This window comes from Gasterosteus aculeatus, chromosome Y (assembly GCF_964276395.1).
Source record: "Gasterosteus aculeatus chromosome Y, fGasAcu3.hap1.1, whole genome shotgun sequence".
NCBI lineage: Eukaryota > Metazoa > Chordata > Actinopteri > Perciformes > Gasterosteidae > Gasterosteus > Gasterosteus aculeatus.
This window is the reverse complement of record NC_135709.1, coordinates 12502893-12520653: the sequence shown is the minus strand read 5'-3', so window position 1 is coordinate 12520653 and position 17761 is coordinate 12502893. Positions and strand designations below refer to the sequence as shown.

At 45.9% G+C, this 17761-nt stretch overlaps 2 protein-coding genes across 2 annotated transcripts; both read right to left on the bottom strand.

Annotated features, from left to right (window-relative positions):
- Positions 1 to 234: 234 nt before the first annotated feature.
- On the bottom strand, positions 235 to 3968 carry LOC120812744 (uncharacterized). The gene is made up of 5 exons (XM_078097767.1): positions 3808 to 3968; positions 2768 to 3685; positions 2220 to 2484; positions 1128 to 1192; positions 235 to 738 (listed from the first exon to the last, which is right to left on the bottom strand). Exons 2-3 carry the CDS (start codon positions 3635 to 3637, stop codon positions 2398 to 2400), a joined length of 957 nt encoding a protein of 318 aa, XP_077953893.1. The 5' UTR covers positions 3638 to 3685; positions 3808 to 3968; the 3' UTR covers positions 235 to 738; positions 1128 to 1192; positions 2220 to 2397.
- A 1542-nt stretch (positions 3969 to 5510) lies between these two features.
- LOC144391174 (uncharacterized) lies at positions 5511 to 7548 on the bottom strand. Its single transcript, XM_078097773.1, has 4 exons — positions 7332 to 7548; positions 6773 to 6852; positions 6445 to 6558; positions 5511 to 6360 (listed from the first exon to the last, which is right to left on the bottom strand). The coding sequence occupies exons 1-4, from the start codon at positions 7501 to 7503 to the stop codon at positions 6328 to 6330; spliced, it is 399 nt and encodes a 132-aa protein (XP_077953899.1). The 5' UTR covers positions 7504 to 7548; the 3' UTR covers positions 5511 to 6327.
- Between the last annotated feature and the right edge of the window lie 10213 nt (positions 7549 to 17761).

The window sequence follows — 17761 nt, the reverse complement described above, 5'->3', positions numbered from 1 at the left end:
ACACAACATGGTGCCCACCTGCTCCTGCTCTGGTTGGCCATGACGCTAATTGATGTTAATTGGCATGTTAACAGTTACGGGCCTTTTGTACCAGACAGCGGTGCTTCGTCCTTGACATACTGTGTGTGCGTCATTCTAATAAACCAAACGCATGTGATGTTTGGTTGTTTCAATGCGTTTCCCCCGCCTGTTGGCTGCGCTGTTTGTTTTCTCTCTCAAATAGGTGATTTGATAGTTGCCAAATATTTTATTTTTGTTAATATGACAAGGCATCTGTTGCAACGCACACACACAACTGCATGTTAACATCTTTAGCAACATAACTCAAATTCCAATGGAAAACTCACTGCCCTGTTCTCTTGCACGATGGCAGTGAATGAAAGGACCCGTTTCCACTTAAATGGATGCCTGCTTTTGTAACATTACTGTGAACAGGCAATGATTTAAGCCCAAAACTGAACAATCCTTTTTCACATCTATGGTTCTTATCTCAATAACAAGCAAGTTCTAGTGGATGTGAAAGCAACTAGACGGAACAGAGTGATACGGAGTGCTAATCCTTTAGTCATCAGTTCTTCTTGTTTTGGGTAGGCGCAGCTTCTCCGTGTTGAGGAACTGCTCGATTTTGGACATCTGGGCTCTGAACGATGACTGTTGGTCCTCCCTCTCCTGGGAGCAGGGGGACTCCCAGTCGGACTCGGACTTGGCCCTTCAGCTGAGTTTGGATCTCTGCTACACCTGGTGATAGTAGACAGACATTGTTAAATCACCTTCATGTCATGTTCAAATAATACGGTAAAACGGTTCTTTGGAGCTTGTAGTCAATATCTCATGTTTTTTATTAATACAGACACTGCGATTTGTTCACCGCGTGTGCTCCATTAATCACTCTCTACAATTAGTGGGCGGTAGCTCACAGCCTTTATTTGGCTAACGAAAATAACCTCTGCTTGGCAAAACCTTTTGTACAATGTACAATAGTGCAAAATGGAGACAAATTATCACAGTCATTCAGCCTGCTACTGCTGATAGCTGCGTATTAGCAGTGGTTAAATAAAAAAGATAGTTTGATCATCATCTGCCATCTCTGTTTCCAAATAAGCACCTGCTCTATTAAAAGGACTCACCCGGATCTGGATCTGGTGAGTCTGCTAACTGGAAAAGACGCGGCGGAACCCGAAGCTCTGCTCTCCTGTGCACAAACGACACCAAAGAGCACAAAGTTTAGACATCTCATTCCTTCTCCGTCCTCGGCGTCCCACCATGAAGCAGACATCCTAGAGCAGAGGGAACGTTGACCAATAGACTCGGGGCAGACAATAACCAGTGGCAACCGATATATAACAGTATCTGGCCCCTGAGAAGGCAGCCAGGCCCGGTCTGAACTCTGGGTGACGTTCCCAGTGTTCAGACAAAATAAAAGCTTTGGCCCTCGCTACAATTTGTTCAACCATTGGACCGGCCTTTTTTTTTTCCCCCTCGAGGCCCGGTGCGCTTCATCTCCCTCAATTGCCGGCACCTGGATCTGATAAAAACGAAGAGTGGCCGTTTGCAGTGATGGTAACAAAGGAGAGAGCGAGAGTGAAGAAAAAGAAAAAAAACGAGCAGGGCAGAGCGATGATGAAGTGAGAGGCAGTGGGGCTGAGGGGATGGATAGTGACGGAGTGAGTGAGAGAGGAGGGGCGGTACACCGAGCGCCATTGGGGAGACCCTCTGTCGCAGCTCGTTCGTCCTCTGTCTGTCTGGCTGTCGGCTCCACGCCTTCGCTCGACACCCGACGGGAACATCAGCCATCGGCCCGTCCAGGAGCCCGCTCGGAGCTCCAGCACTAATTCCCCCCCCGGGGGCGTCCACTCGGGACAGCATTTGGGAAACGGCGGAATAAAGTGGAACATGGGTGATGACTTTGAGCCAACTTCTTTGTTAGAGAAGATATTTTATAGGGAACATCATGCTGGGGGCGTCACATCGTAATGCAGAACACGGCTGCTGTGGTGAATGGGACTTGTCCTACTTGCTGCAGGTTCAGATCATATTCTGAAATCATTCCTTCATTACGGGGCGTGTGGGCAGGTTTGTAAATCCTCGGTGCGGAGTGACCTCTGACCTGTAATAACGGGATCAGCGTGCAGCTAAAGATCGCTCCACATGTGTTGGCGTGCTAACAATTTGTCCCACGAGAGCCGCTTCCCTACTCCTCCACGGGTTCTGTCACTCACCGGGTCTGCCACCGCTGTCTCTCCCGGGCGCCTCGGTGAGGAAGCGACGGACCCAGAGACGCCGGAGGCCCCCAGCAGATCCGATGCTCTGGTAACCTCAAAGGGGACTGGGAGGAATGAGGTGAGGGAGGGCGAGAGATGACTGATCCTTTATGATGGTTTGAAATACAGTTGTGCATCACCTATGTTGCATAACGACACAAATGCCGGCGTCACCTTTGTCGGGCTTGCTTTTGAGGAACGCAGGTATCGTGCATAGACGGCGCTGTGTTAAGAGACAAAGACAGAAATAACAAGACATCATCTGCGGTGTCCATGGCTCACATATTCATGTTTAATCTAACTGACTCTGCACAAATACATTATATGGTTTTGAAGGTCAACCGAATGCACAAATAAAATATACCTGTAGTTTGTTCTGAACACAAAGTAATAAAGCTGTCAAATGTCCCCACAGACTTTGAAGAGGACAGTACTGCGAAGAAATACTCTCTCGAATGCCACTGAATGCTAATCGTATGCTGTGTGTGTTTGAACAACTACCGAACCTGAACAAACGGATGCAGGAAGGATGCATGTGCCTCATCTGTGGAGAGCTCCGCTCTTCTCTGGGCAGATGACGACCCGAGCAGAGGGGACTGCTTTGTACCACCGTCCGGCATCTCTTTAGCAGGAGAGCGGTCGTAGGGTTCTGCAGCGGTTTGCCTAATGTCTGAAGGATCACCTGGTTGAGGTTGTGTTGTCCCTGACTTGGGGACACTACCACCGTCCGACTGAGCCGCTGATGCACCGTCGATCTGTGAGCTGCAAACGTCAGACTGATTCGGAGGTTCAGGAAGTTTTCTGGACAGATCGGCTTCCGTTTTCTCTCGAACGAGATAAATCGGACTTGTAGTAACCGACTCGGCAAGGGGGGTGACCTCATCACACCGAAGGCTTTGCCCCTCTTGGACGACGCGGTTTGGCTCCCGATCGGAGCAGCACGGGGCCGAGGGCGTCTCGTATCGTTCACCCGGGCGGCTGGAGTCGGACTCCGCGCCGCAGTCGGCCGGGAGGTCGTCAACCTGCTGCGCGGCGCTCTGGCCTGTGGTCCTACCGGCGGGCGTCTGGGCCGCAAGCGGGGTTTCTGCTGCCTGCCACCTTGTCTTTCCTCCCTCCCCCACCAAGCACGTCCCTGTTGTTCCTGTTTCAGGCCGTTCGGGTTCCTGCCCTGACCCGAGGATCTCCTCTACTCCGTCTGCAGTTTGAGCCCCTACGCTGCCTCCTTCCTTCGCATCGTATCGCTTTCCGTTCAATCGCAGCTCCTGGTGTCCTTCTCCCTCGTCTCTGTCGTTTTCTACCTGTCCCGCATCGTCTTTCCAACTCTGCTCCCTCTCCCCCGTCCCTCCAGTCCGTTCATCACTCTGTCCTAAGCTCATCCAGCCTAAGGATCCATCGACAGACACATGGCATTAGAACGGTTGATTCTGTTGAAAAAAAAAAATCATCACAGCATCATGAATAGAACTTGTATCTTGTAGTCTGTCAGTTAACTTGTTTTCTAGGAGTATAGGTCTATGTGCTGTGTGTTTATGTTTAGTTGGCTGACCTCCAGATGCTCCAGTGGCATCTCGCTCAGCCGCGACCCTCATGTCCTCCAGACGGTCTGGACTGTGTGTGAGAGGAGACCAAGTGCTGCAGACTGCTTAACACGGGTTCGTTAAGAGTTCCCTTTCATCTGATGCCCTCTGGAGGAACGCCGCCACTCATCTGAGTGGAGAAATACACACAGTCGCCTGCTTTTTACATTTATTCACAGATTTGCTCCATGTTGTTATGAACTTTGGGCTTATCTATTGCTAAACTTTTAACAGGTCATGCTGGACCGCTTAGTACTTTCCATCTGAACCTAATATTTAAAAAATCTGGAAGTATTGTTTAATAAAACAAAACGGCTTTCAAACTGAAAACAGCACTTAATCAATATGGACTTGTTGGAGTCCCTCATTTCACTGTAGTTGTCGAATATTATTAAGCCTATACTTCTTGTGGGTGTTATATGCAGAGGGGACCTGCATCTGCTTGGGGAATGCAGATTAAAATAAATAAATAAACCCAAGGTCAGTAGGTCACAGTTGAGGTACGATCAGTAATTACTTTCAGATTTTTAAAGATAACAATAAAAGAGCTTCGTGTATTTGTGGTAAAATAACCGATACCTGTGTGTTTTGAATCCACCGTGCGTGCGTGAGTGCGTGTGTGCCTGCAATTCACATATATGCTGAGCATGCACTTTGGCCTGCGAGGACAGATCGGCGTGTTCCCGACGGAGCTCCTCGTGAGCCTCCTTCACCGCGCGAAGCTGCTGCTGCTCGCCCTCGATGCGTTCCAGAAACACCGCCTTCTGTTCAAACATCAATGTTTTTTTGAAAAATGTCAGAGCTGCCCTGGCGTCCCTCTCACTGCGGTCTCCTACCTCTTTGTCCCAGCTGTGCTTGGACGCGCAGTCGCTCTCCATCAGTTAAGCCACCTCATCTTCCGCCGCCTGGCTTCTCTCTCTCATCGCCCTCTGTTCTCGCTTAAGGGACTGCAGTAAAATTAATCACATTTTTATATGTTTATTTAAGGTGAACAGAGGGTCTTAAACAGAGTGGCGAGAAACGGAGAGCGAACACTTCTCGCTAGTACAAATCAGTTGGCTTGTGTAATTTTAATAATGATTTTAATAAATGAAGGAAATGGGCGAATTAAGAGAAAATTTGAAAAGGGTGGCAGGGAGAGAAGAAAGGTGAGTGATAAACTGTGAAGCCATAAATGGAGAATAAACACACTATCATTCAGTTGCGGAAAGGATCACATTCACTAATGTATATTCTGTGATGTACAACACCACATTCATCACGTTTATGAGGAGAAACCACAGCTGTCATTTATTTATCTTATTGTGTAAATTCACTCCGTAAGCATTTAAATAGAACGCGACAAACTACTGATCCGCACGGGGCCAACGGGTGCTGCAGGGGCCGTTGTGTTTGGAAGATAATCAGATAATAAGTCTCCTCAGTATGTGACTAAAGGTGTTTTTTAGGAGACAAATGGTTGTAATATCCAGCTGTTGGTCTGGTCTTGTTTATTAAGGTAAATGCCGGTATTCATATGATGCTTTGGTACAATGATGTTAAGCATAACAGTTTAATTATTATTTTTGCCAAAAAATGGCACTGTTGCAGATACACAGCTGAATGTAATTTATTACTTCAACTCAAACCTGCTACTGTTATGTCACAATAATGTTTTTTTTTTTTCTATTTTGGATTGTTAAAGGGACACTGATATTACACGTCAAAATCAATACTATTAAACAACTGTATAAACTACTGAGTAATGGCTTCTGAGAGAGAATTTGTCCAAAAAAAGATGACGTCTTTGTGATGTCATCAGGGTTATCTCAGCTTGGACAGAAAGTCTGGATGAACACACCACCGTCTCATGCTTTACCAGCACAAAAGGTGACAGAAAACATTGTTTATTCGTACAGCTGAGTGGTTCTTTGAGATTAACTCCTTTTTTACGGTCTGCTTTAATTCTTTTATTCCCTAACATCGGTCTACTAAAATCCTGCTTTGCTTTAAAAAGAACAAAAGAAAATTCCCAGACACTAACAATTGTGAATTTTCACAATTCTTTTTTCGCTACGTTTACATCCTTCCATTGTTCTTCACAAGTCTGATTCTGCTAAAGCAATACACATCAATGAGTTGAAATTGTTGAAATGGGCCAGCACAGGGACTGATTCGACAGCTGTGTCCTTAAACCAGCAGAGTCTCACCTGGTGCTGCTCCCTCAGAGTGTGCAGCTGCTGCTCCACCCTGCGCACCGTCTGCGTCTGACTCAGCAGAAGCTGCTGCGTGTGCTGCAGACAGCTCATCAGTTCCTGAGCAAAAAACAGGTATCCACCAGGTAGTCAGAACAACGGCACACTTCCATTGACACTTTCTTCCAGTGTGTCAGTGTCATTGTGACCCTCAAAGAGAAAATAAGATATGATCAAGTTTAATGGAGTAGTCACAAATTACCTTCTACCGGTCTGCTCGTTTCTTACCAGCTTTTCTGCTCTCACAGCCACATTTTACTCACAGAGTTTTTTGTTCATTTCAGTTTCCTGAACAAGCAACAGAAACGTATGAAAAATAAGCATTATTTTGTTTATTTTAAATGAGTATCCCGTTTACGGCTCGTTCTTTACCAGGTTCAGTTGGTGGTGCAGCTGCTCGCTGTGCTGCTCTCTGCCTGCGGCACCGCGGGCCTCGTCCCGTCTGACTGACGTCATCCTGGCCTTGATCAGCTCGTGACTGACCTCCTACTAACAACAATAATCTGGTTAAATACTGACAATTTAATTTCTGTTTTGTAATTCTTAGGATACCACAGACATTTATTGGCTGTGATGGAGTCTGAGAAAGTCACGGAGGGCGTAAACAGCATTTCGGCTGACCCACAATCTGTTACATGAAACAGACGCCTCGACAGTTTACCTCAGATAATTCCTGATGTTGTTGCACTTTTTTACAAACCTTCGTCAGTGACACAATGGTGGCTTCTTGTTCTTCGTTTGCGGCAGTCAGCTTCTTTATTATTTTCAAGGCCTCCTCCACTGTAAGAATTACACACGGTGAGACACCATGGGACATACTGACTTACATTACTGAAAGTGAGGGGAAGACAGGATAAGCAACTATAACTTTGCTAATTTCTATACAGAATGAGCCAACTGCATACCTGAATCAACCCTTTACATAGAGGGGACATTGTGAGTTACGAGATTAGAGATAAATGCGTTTTTAAATTAATTGCTCTGACAGTGTAATTGGCGCTGGTCATGTCTTGACAACAATAGCGGAGCCGATGTCACTTTAACACTTTAACACTTTTACACAGCACTATAGGACTCATTTAAAATAGCCAAGGTTGAGATCTCCTTGAGTTGTTTCCAACACCTTGTTACATTCAGGCTGCTCTGGGTCACTATTAACCTGGAAACTTCAGCTTTGCCCAGAGAGGAAGTATCTATACACTGTGTATCATAGACTGTGCATAGGGAGGCGCATACTCATCCATCCAGCCATTAATTACCTTTTGCTCTAGTTTCTCGTGGGCCTGCTTGACCATGGCACACTGCCTGGCGAGAGCGCTGAAGCGTTTCTCCACCTCGCCCATCTGATTCAAGTGGCTTTCCTTTGTCTGGCTCTGCAAGGTCGATTTCTGCCCCTGTAGAGAAGATCAAGTCAAAGACACACAACGACATGAGCTCCTTCTCCCCAGACAAAAGAAAGATAAATGGTGTAACAATAAGAACTATAAGTAGGAACTATTGTTTAGTTCCGTGAGTCACACGGACTGTTATTGTGAAACACTGCCTTGTAACCAGACCGAGCACGATGGACCGTACACGCGACGTGAGAATGTATTAAAGTTTATAACCCAGTGAGGTGAGACCTGGAAGAGTGTCCTCGTGTTTATGATTAAGCACCGCATTATAACATGGTGGCAGCGGGAGAGGACTCGGTCTGAGTACGTACTGGTTTACTCCGGTCTGAAGAGTGTTAACTGCTGCTAGGTTGAGCCGCTAGCGCGCGACTGCCGTGTGATTCCATGGAGGGACTTAAGCCGCCACAGACGTTGTGTTTGGGCTCCAGCAACCTCTCTAAAACATGGAAGAATTGGAGGGATGAGTTTGTCCTGTATCTGGATCTAACAATGGCTGAAGCTGACGATAAACAGAAGGTAAAACTGTTCAGCTATCTTGTCGGCGAGAGTGGCAGAGAACTTTTGGATACCCTGATGGGCGACACAGCTAGGGATGCATGGAGGATAGAGGACATCATCACAAAGTTTGATGATCATTGCAACCCCAGTGTGAACGAGATAGTCGAACGCTATTGTTTCTTCACGAGAAATCAGGGCGCCAGTGAAAATATAGACAGTTATGTCACAGAACTGAGACTGCTGGCCAAAACATGCAACTTTGGGACTTTGAGAGACTCGCTCATTCGTGATAGGATTGTGTGTGGTGGTAACAATACGATCATGAGAGAAAGGCTGCTGCGGGAGAAAAACTTGACACTGGACACATGTTTACAACTGTGCAGAGCAGCAGAGCTCTCCAAGGAGAACGTTAAAACCATCACCGGGCCGATGGTTGAAGAGGTGCATGCCGTGCAAGGGGCACAGTACCAGTGGAAAGGCAACAACACAGTGGAGTGTAAATACTGCGGAAGAACACATGAAAGGACCAAACAGAAATGTCCGGCGTTCGGAAAGAAGTGTGCAAAGTGTGGCAGAGAGAACCACTTTGCAGCCAAATGTAAAGCGAAACCAGACCAAAGGAGGAAGAAAAATGTGAGTACAATAGCAACAGAATATGTGAGTGATGAATATGTTGATATAACATGTATCACTGTGACAGACACTGAGATAGTGGATGCAGTGGAGACGGACTTGGGCAAAGATGAAGACCCAGAGAGAGAACAGGATGTGAAAGATAACACTGTTAAAGAGGACACTCAGCTTCTCTATGCTGGTATGCTACTAGGCAAAGACATGGTCAAATTCCAAATAGACTGTGGTGCTAGTTGCAACATCATCCCCATTAACCTGCTGAATCCAGACACCGAGCTGGAACACACTAAAAGTGTACTAGTTATGTACAACAAAAGCAAGCTGAAGCCAATGGGGAAATGTAAGATTAAAATAAGGAATCCAAGAAATCACAAACTATATCGCTTGGAGTTCCAAGTGGTGAACACAGACGGTGCAGTGCCTCTGCTGGGTCGGAAAGCCAGTGAGGCGATGAAACTGATTAAAGTGCTCCATGAGAATATCATGACAATAGACAGTATAATCACAACAGGAAAACCGACAACAGGGTGGACGATGGAACAAATCAAAACAAGTTATGCTGACGTGTTCACTGGAGATGGCTGCCTTGGAGGAAAATACAAGATGGAGGTGGACAGCACAGTGAAGCCAGTGCAGCTGCCAAAGAGACGGGTTCCAGTGGCCCTGATGAAACCACTGAAGGAAGAGCTTAGAGACCTGCAACACAGAGGGATAATCACTCCTGTAGAATGCAGCACAGACTGGATCAGTGCTATGGTGGTAGTACAGAAACAGAATGGCAAGCCAAGGGTCTGTATTGATCCCAAACCCTTGAACAAAGCACTAAAACGCAGTCACTTCCCACTTCCAACCATCGAGGACATCTTACCGGATTTGTCAAAAGCTAAAGTGTTCACAGTGTGTGATGTCAAGAGTGGATTCTGGCACGTACAGCTGGAGGAGGAGTCCAGCTATTTGACAACGTTTGCCACTCCATTTGGAAGGTACAGATGGCGGAGGATGCCGATGGGGATAAGTCCGGCCCCTGAAATATTCCAGAGAAAGCTGCCACAAGCGCTGGATAATGTACCTGGTCTGTACATTATAGCGGATGACATCCTGATCACAGGACAGGGGGAGACACAAGAGGAAGCGGAACGGGATCACGATGAAAAACTGAAACAGTTTCTCGACAGATGCAGGGAAAAGAACATAAAATTGAATGCAGAAAAATTCAGACTGCGACAGAAGGAGACCACATACATTGGACACCGCTTGACGACAGATGGACTCAAAGCGGATCCTGAAAAAGTGCGTGCTATTGGGTAGATGCCAGCACCGACAGATGTAAAAGCAATGCAGAGGCTGATAGGTATGGTTAATTACCTCACCAAGTTTTGCCCACACCTCTGAGACCAATGCAAGGTATTGAGAGACCTGACACACAAGGACAGTGAGTGGACATGGACAACAGAACATGAGGAGGCATTCCTCAACCTGAAAGAGACAATTGCGAATGCTCCAGTATTGAGATATTACAACCCTGAGGAGGAGCTGACAGTACAGTGTGACGCTTCAGACACAGGTTTGGGCGCAGCACTGATGCAGATGGGGAAGCCAGTCGCTTTCGCAAGCAGGGCACTTACACAAACTGAGGGGCGCTATGCCCAAATAGAAAAAGAGTTTTTAGCAGTGGTTTTCAGCATGGAGAAATTCCACCAATACACATATGGCCGCAAAGTCACTGTACAGAGTGATCATAAGCCGTTAGAAACCATTGTACGCAAACCCCTGCTGAGTGCACCCAAAAGGCTGCAGAGCATGATGCTGCGCATACAAAAATATGACTTGGATGTCATTTATGTGCCTGGAAGAGACATGTTACTGGCCGACACTCTCAGCAGAGCCTATCTTCCTGAGAGTACACCGGTGGAAGCTGAGCTGGAGACTGTCAACATGGTGCAACACTTACCGATCTCCTCAGACAGACTACATGACATAAATTCTGCCACAGAAAAAGACACCACATTGCAGCTTCTCATTAAAACAATGAGCCAGAGATGGCCCAAGGACAAATCACAGGTACCGAGTGAAATCAGGCCTTACTTCTCATTACAAGGAGAATTAAGCCACCAAGATGGAATAGTCTTCAGGGGTGAGCGTGCCGTAATTCCTGACAAGCTGAGATCAGACATCACTGGTCGATTACACTCATCGCATCTGGGTGTTGAAGGATGCCTACGTAGAGCTAGAGAGTGTGTCTACTGGCTGGGCATGAACGACCAGATTAAGACGTATATAGCCAAGTGTGATATCTGCAGGTCGATGGACAATAAACAACAAAAAGAAACATAGATGTCACATGAGGTTCCAAGCAGGCCATGGGCGAAGGTGGGCACAGATCTGTTTGTGTTTGACAACAAGAACTATCTCATCACTGTGGATTATTGGTCGAACTTTTGGGAAATAGACTACCTGGTAGATACCAAATCCACCACAGTGATAAAGAAACTGAAAGCTTATTTTGCCCGCCAAGGCATTCCGGATTCAGTGATGTCAGACAACGGCCCACAATACGCGTCCCAGGACTTCCAAAAATTCTGCGAACTGTGGGGATTTCAGCATGTGACCTCGTCACCTGGTTACCCGCAGAGCAATGGCAAAGCAGAATCAGCTGTCAAGACGGCAAAGAGACTTCTCATGAAAGCCAAAGCAGCTGGACAGGATCCTTATCTTGCAATTCTGGACCACCGCAACACACCGTCACAGGGCCTGGATAGTAGCCCAGCACAGCGACTACTCAGTCGCCGTACCAAAACACTGCTGCCAACGAAAGCAACCCTGCTCAGGCCAGAAGTCGTTCAGGTCAGCCAGAAGCTGAAGAACAGGCAGCAACGTCAGGGTACATATTACAACAAATCAGCGAGAGACTTGGACACACTTGCCACGGGTGACTGTGTGAGGATACAGCCACTCCCACCCAACGCTGTCTGAAGACTAGGCAGGGTGCTGAAGCCAGTTGATGGGAGGTCCTATGAGGTTCAGTTGCAATCTGGAAGTGTCATTAGGAGAAATCGCAGACACCTCAGGCGTGCACCTGGTGTGACCTTTAGTGACCCTCTCGATATGGAGATCAGCATTCCCAGTCAGCCACAGGCTGTAAGACAGGAACCTGCAGAGTCTGTTCCTGTCCCCCACGGTGTTGCAACAGAACATACACCCAGAGACACTGGTGGCGGAGACACCCCTGTCACGACCAGAGCCGGGCGTACAGTGGTGCAGCCACAGCGATATAAGGACTGTGTGGTATCATGCAGATGAATGCTGATGTTTACATGCACCTGACACGTGAAAAGTGTACAAGCGCAAAAGTTATGGTTTATTTGATATTGTTGTGATCATTTGCACATTTCATGTTCGTAGCGAATGGTTGAGTGTTATCTCACTGTGAAATTGGTGATGCTGTGTTTTTAGTTTGTTATAGGCTATGTTCATCAGTTGCTGAGAGAAGGTTTTATAGATGAGCATATTGAATTGTTTATAATTTAGCAATAAGCAGCGTCGGTGTCAGTATTATCATCTTGCTGGTTGGTCACAGTCAAATGTTGAGATAACAGCTCTAACTCTGAAAAGAGAAAGGATGTAACAATAGGAACTATAAGTAGGAACTATTGTTTAGTTCCGTGAGTCACACGGACTGTTATTGTGAAACACTGCCTTGTAACCAGACCGAGCACGATGGACCGTACACGCGACGTGAGAATGTATTAAAGTTTACAACCCAGTGAGGTGAGACCTGGAAGAGTGTCCTCGTGTTTATGATTAAGCACCGCATTATAACAAATGGGAGCGGTGAATGGAGGTTTACAAAGAGAAATGAGGAAAAAAGGTCTAAAATGTTTCTTTTCCTACAGCGATGGTTTAACATATCGTTTGATGACGAGACTAATGCTGCTTCTAATCTGCTGCCAGTAGCTGTTAGCTTGGGCTTGCATGACCACCACAAGCAAAGGGAAACACAGAGGCTGCCTGGATCACAAGTGAACACAAGTGGTGTCAAGGCTCCAGGAAGTCACCGCCAAAACGCTGTGTCGTATAATTGCAAAATTGCAAAACTTTGTAATCAATAAGAATGAAACAAACCTTATTTAGTGTGTAAATGAGTGAGAGTACCAATTTGATTTGTTTTAACGATAAAAACAGTCAGGCTAGCCGTTTCCCCCTACTCTCAGTCTCTCACACAAGCTAAGCTAACTGGCTGCTAGCGCTAGCTCCGCACACAGACATCGAAGTAGTACTGATCTTCTTTTTCACATCACATCAACACAAGATTTAAAAGGCAGGTGCAGAACAAGAGGAAGCAAAGTAATGTCCGGGAACTGAGGGGCTCGCGGTTCGACAAGGATCAGCTTTGTCTTTTTCTGCGGGATGAAGGAAATAAAGTGAAGACATGTCTCACAGCGCTTTATTGCTCCTCAAACTGCCATTTTGGTTTGATCGTCTGTATCAAGCTGAGCGGATGCTTTGTTTGCCCCGCTCCCCTCTCCTGACTTGGTCGTCTCCCTCCTGTGCGGCAGAGCCACTGTTATGTGAAGAGGGTTCAGCCGAGCGAGGCCCGGTTATAAAACATTTTAATAGATATTTTCTCTGCTGTGGCTGGCAGTTCAAAGTGTCGCGCACTCCCCATCCGTTACTCCTGATGAGCTCTTCCCTCCTTAGCACCGTCCCGTCGCCCTCCTTTTTTCTCACTCCCCCGATCCTCTGTCAACAGTCTGCAGGAGAGGAAAATCCCTTCTCACCAGCTCATTGGATGTCTTCTCCAAGAAAAATTCATAGATCAAAAAGGCTTTTCAACTTTCTTTTGGGATAAAACCATTTTCAAGAATGAACATTATTTTCAAGCGAGCGCTGCTGCCTGCAGTGACACCGTTATCGAAAGGGTCTAAGGCAGGGGTCTCAAACTCGTGGTCCCGCGGGCCAATTGCGGCCCTCGGGACGATATTTTGTGGCCCCATCCATAATATGAAAGTGTAATGTTAGTGCGGCCCGCAAGTTTTATACTGTAACCCCACTGTCAGCTGCTGTGTGGGACACGTTATGATGTTCTGGTTTCCTACTGTGTGCTTGTCCAGTGAACGTGGCATGCATGTGACTGACATGGGGGGCGGGTCGTGTGTGTCGGCCGAGGTGCAGAGAGCAGGAGGGTGAAATTCAGTTTCCTGCCCTCTTTCGCGCAGGTGATCATGTGACTAACCGTTAGCATCGCTCGTTTAATAAAGTTTTCCTTTACGACTCACACTAACAACACATGAAGCATCTGACGTCACCGACGAGCGTCTCCGTCCATTACTACGCAGCTTCGATTCACGTAACTTCACGTTTGGCTATAAAGGAATTCCACGGTCACATGACCTTAGGTCTCCCCCGCTGAGTTAAAGGAGGACTAGTGTTGTAGTCTCATTCGGACCGATCCCCCAGGGTGGGGTTCAATGACTGCTTTTGAAAGTGAGTGTTAAGTTGTGTTATTGTCGACCATGCCGTTCGGACGCTAGTCTGGCCCGCGTTCGGTTGAAGTGGGCTGCATCTGGCCCGCAGCTGATTTGAGTTTGAGACCCCTGGTCTAAGGGCTTGCGAGCTACTTGTCAATCAACCAAGTCATGGCGATCTACAGTGCGGGGGGTGGGGGGGGCGCACGACACCTATGCCTTAAAGTGTTCAGAGGGCAAAACATATCCACAATATAACCTTTAAAAAAGCTAACCTAGGAAGATCGTATCTTTGTCTAGTATTAAATGAAAATGTACTCCTTCATTATTGATCCACAGCTGCAACTAATGATTTTGCTCAGGATTGATTGACGTGTTTATCTCATTTTTATTATCTGATTAACCATTTAGTTGACATTGATTCGTTACGTGTCCACAGTCTCTAAGCGATTCTTAAAGGGGTCGTATTGAGCAAATCGGTTTACTTGTGGGCCTAATTTGTATGATATTGAACGGAATTATAGTTGTAAAAATATCAGCTCATTTACAGAGATTAAATCGCACTGCCATGATGATTTATTTATAAGTGTAATTAGTCAGGCCATATTGTTCCAGAGCTCAAATTTGCAATTTAGCAGATCATCGAGATGTGGCAATTAAATCTCCTCAATCTCAACCGCCACTGAAGTTAAAGTAAGTTAAATTAAAAAGGAGCCCAGCAGACCGCGTCGCGTGAATTAGCAGAGGACCGGCCCCACGTGACCAAAAACACCAGCCAGTGTCTCCCGGATAGAATATCAAAAACACCCTCCATTGTCTCTGAGGCGGCGGGTTGTTAATGTGCAGCGGCCCGTGGGGACGGCTGTATATCACTTCTGGGGTGTTGAGTCTGAAGACCAGCCGGGCTCCAACTACCCCCCCCCCCCTCCCGAGCCCCTGACTTGGTTGGGCATGAGCTTCCTTTATTTACTTCTCCCTTTGAAAACTTTTTTTCTCTGGTTTTTGAGAAAGAAAAAGGGAGAAAGGAAAGTGATGGGAGCAGTGGGAGGGTTAATGCGTAGGTTGCAGAGCCAGAGAGGGGAGGCAGTGTGTGTGTTACACGTCTCAGTACCTATAGCGACTTCAGCTCCTCTTTCAGGTTGTTTATCTCCTTGTCTTTTAACTCAGCACTGATCTGGTACTTCCCTTGAAATAGTACGATTATCACTGGGAGTGTTAAAATACCAAAGTGCATCACAAAAAGAATATATGAGTCAGTATACTACTCCTAAAAACATGAATTGAATAACATGTTTGAATGATTTGGGGAACAAGCCCGTCATACATTTTCCTCCTCAATGTTTGTTATGTTGGCCTGAAGCTTCAAGAGAGACATTTGTTGAGAGGGATTTTAATGAATGGCTAAACGCCTTTGTTTAGATATGAAAACGGCAAACCTGACGGTAAAAACATACCTGCTTCTTAACACTGACCAGTGACTCTGAGTGCTGGTTTGACAACATTTCCATTTGATGTTGCAGGGACTCCTGCCACACAGGAGAGAGTTGATCAACACAGCACACCGTATCAAAATAAGCTGTGTGTTGTGTGAGAATATCCAGCCGGCCGTACCGTCTCCCACTCCAGCTCCTGTTTTTCCAACACCAGTTTACTGATCTGATCCTCAAAGCGCGCCTCTGCATCCTGAAACAACGTTTACGTCACGGCTGATACTCAAACACCCAATCACGCACACTGCGTAAAGAGTAATTCAACATCAGACATGCAGGGCCCTGCTAAATTAAATAACGCCACAGTGACATTAGATGTGGCGATGGAGGCTGGAACGGGGCGATTTGAGCTGAGAAATCGGTTGGAGTTGAGCCAGAACTTCAAATGGAGAAAATTTCCCCGGTGCATCCCCCGTATCTTTTTGTAGGAGCATGCAGAGAAAGAGGAACATTAGAGGGGAGGTGATATTTGTGGAAAGCCATCCCTATCCTCCCTCTTCCCTGGGAGAAGCCAGGTAAAAGTCAATTGCTCTCTATATAACCACAGAACTTTTTTATGTGCACGTGGGAGCTGGTTAACTCACTACGTTTTCTTATATGTTCCAATTAAACTATCATACCAGCAAGGCGGTGCCCTCAAAAAAAAAGGAGAAGAGTGTGAATGCACAGGAGATAAAGGTGAGGAATCATTATTGGTGTGTGTGTGTGTGAGAGAGAGTGGGTTTGTTTAAAGTTTAAAACAACACTAGAAAGTTTTATTAATCACAAATTTGAAATCCACAACTGCAAGAGCTGAGGGTACAAAAAAAATAATATTTGATCTAATTATAATCTACAAAAACTAATTTACTAACATATCTTTTCCATGACATTTCATATCTTTATCACTTTATATGTGTTCTGAATGGAGGCCTTAAGAATTAAAAAGGGTATTTGGCCATGAATATTTGATATTCCAGCTGAGAGAAGTTAGTCACAGCTGGTCCTGAAGTGTTTGCCGTGATTAACTGTGTCTTCACTAAGCTCACACATTCACACTATCTTCTCCTGCATCAAGTGCCTTCCCATTTAAGTCGATCATTGTGCCACAATCTCACAAGAAAGAGAAAAAAATTAGAGAAAACTAAGCCGTTGGAATTTTACCCGCTCAGGAACGTCCGGCAGCGTTGCGACATCCTCTCGCAACTCAACCTCTCACCCCAGCAGGACCAAACTACAAAACGCTACTTGGCGGCGCCCGAGGAGGATCACGCCGAAACACCATCTCATGCTCGTGGACCAGTTAACACGATCATAACAATAAAAACAAACCACCAACATCCAATCCCCACTTGCCTAACCATTGATCACACTCTCTGTCGTCCGGATTAAAAGTACTTTTAAGAGGCTAGGACGCATTTTTGTTACTTTTACGAATTGAATTTTTTGCGGTTGAATTTTTGTGGTTGAATTTTTTGCGGTTGAATTATTTGTGGTTGAATATTTTAACGTTGAAAAACATTCAGATACATGATTTCAATGCATAAATATTCAACTGCAAAAAATTCAATCACCTTTTTCTTTCCAAATCCGATGACACAGATTTACTTCCAACAGTGACACGACCCAGTGAGCACAAGACGTAATTTCAACGTTGAAATATGGTTGAAATCGGGTTGAAATGAGGTCTGAACGTCTAAGACCTCATTTCAACGTCTTTTCAACCGGCTAAAAATGGGATAAAACATCAATGTGCGAGAAAACGTCAATTTGTTGACAAATGTGTCATGATTTAACGTTAGGTTGGCGCAGGGGTTAGAGAAGGTGTGCTGGGAAGCACAAGGTTGTTGGTTCGATTCCCGGCTGCCCCATGTTCCATGTCGAAGTGTCCCTGAGCAAGACACCTAACCCCTAATTGCTCCCCGGGCAGAAAAGCCGTTGTAAGTCGCTTTGGATAAAAGCGTCTGCTAAATGACCTGTAATGTAATGTAATGTAATGTAATGTAATGTAATGTAATGTAATGTAATGTAATGTAATGTAATGTAACTGGTCGGCGAAATTTGGTCTACACGAAGACGTAATTTCAACGTATTTAATATTTCACTTAAAACGTCATGAATATGTCATGAATATGAAACTACGGATGCGTTTAAGACATAATAATGCGGGCAGGTTCAAACATTACTTGTAAACACGTAACTCCGCTCACATATGTAACGCGCATGCGCG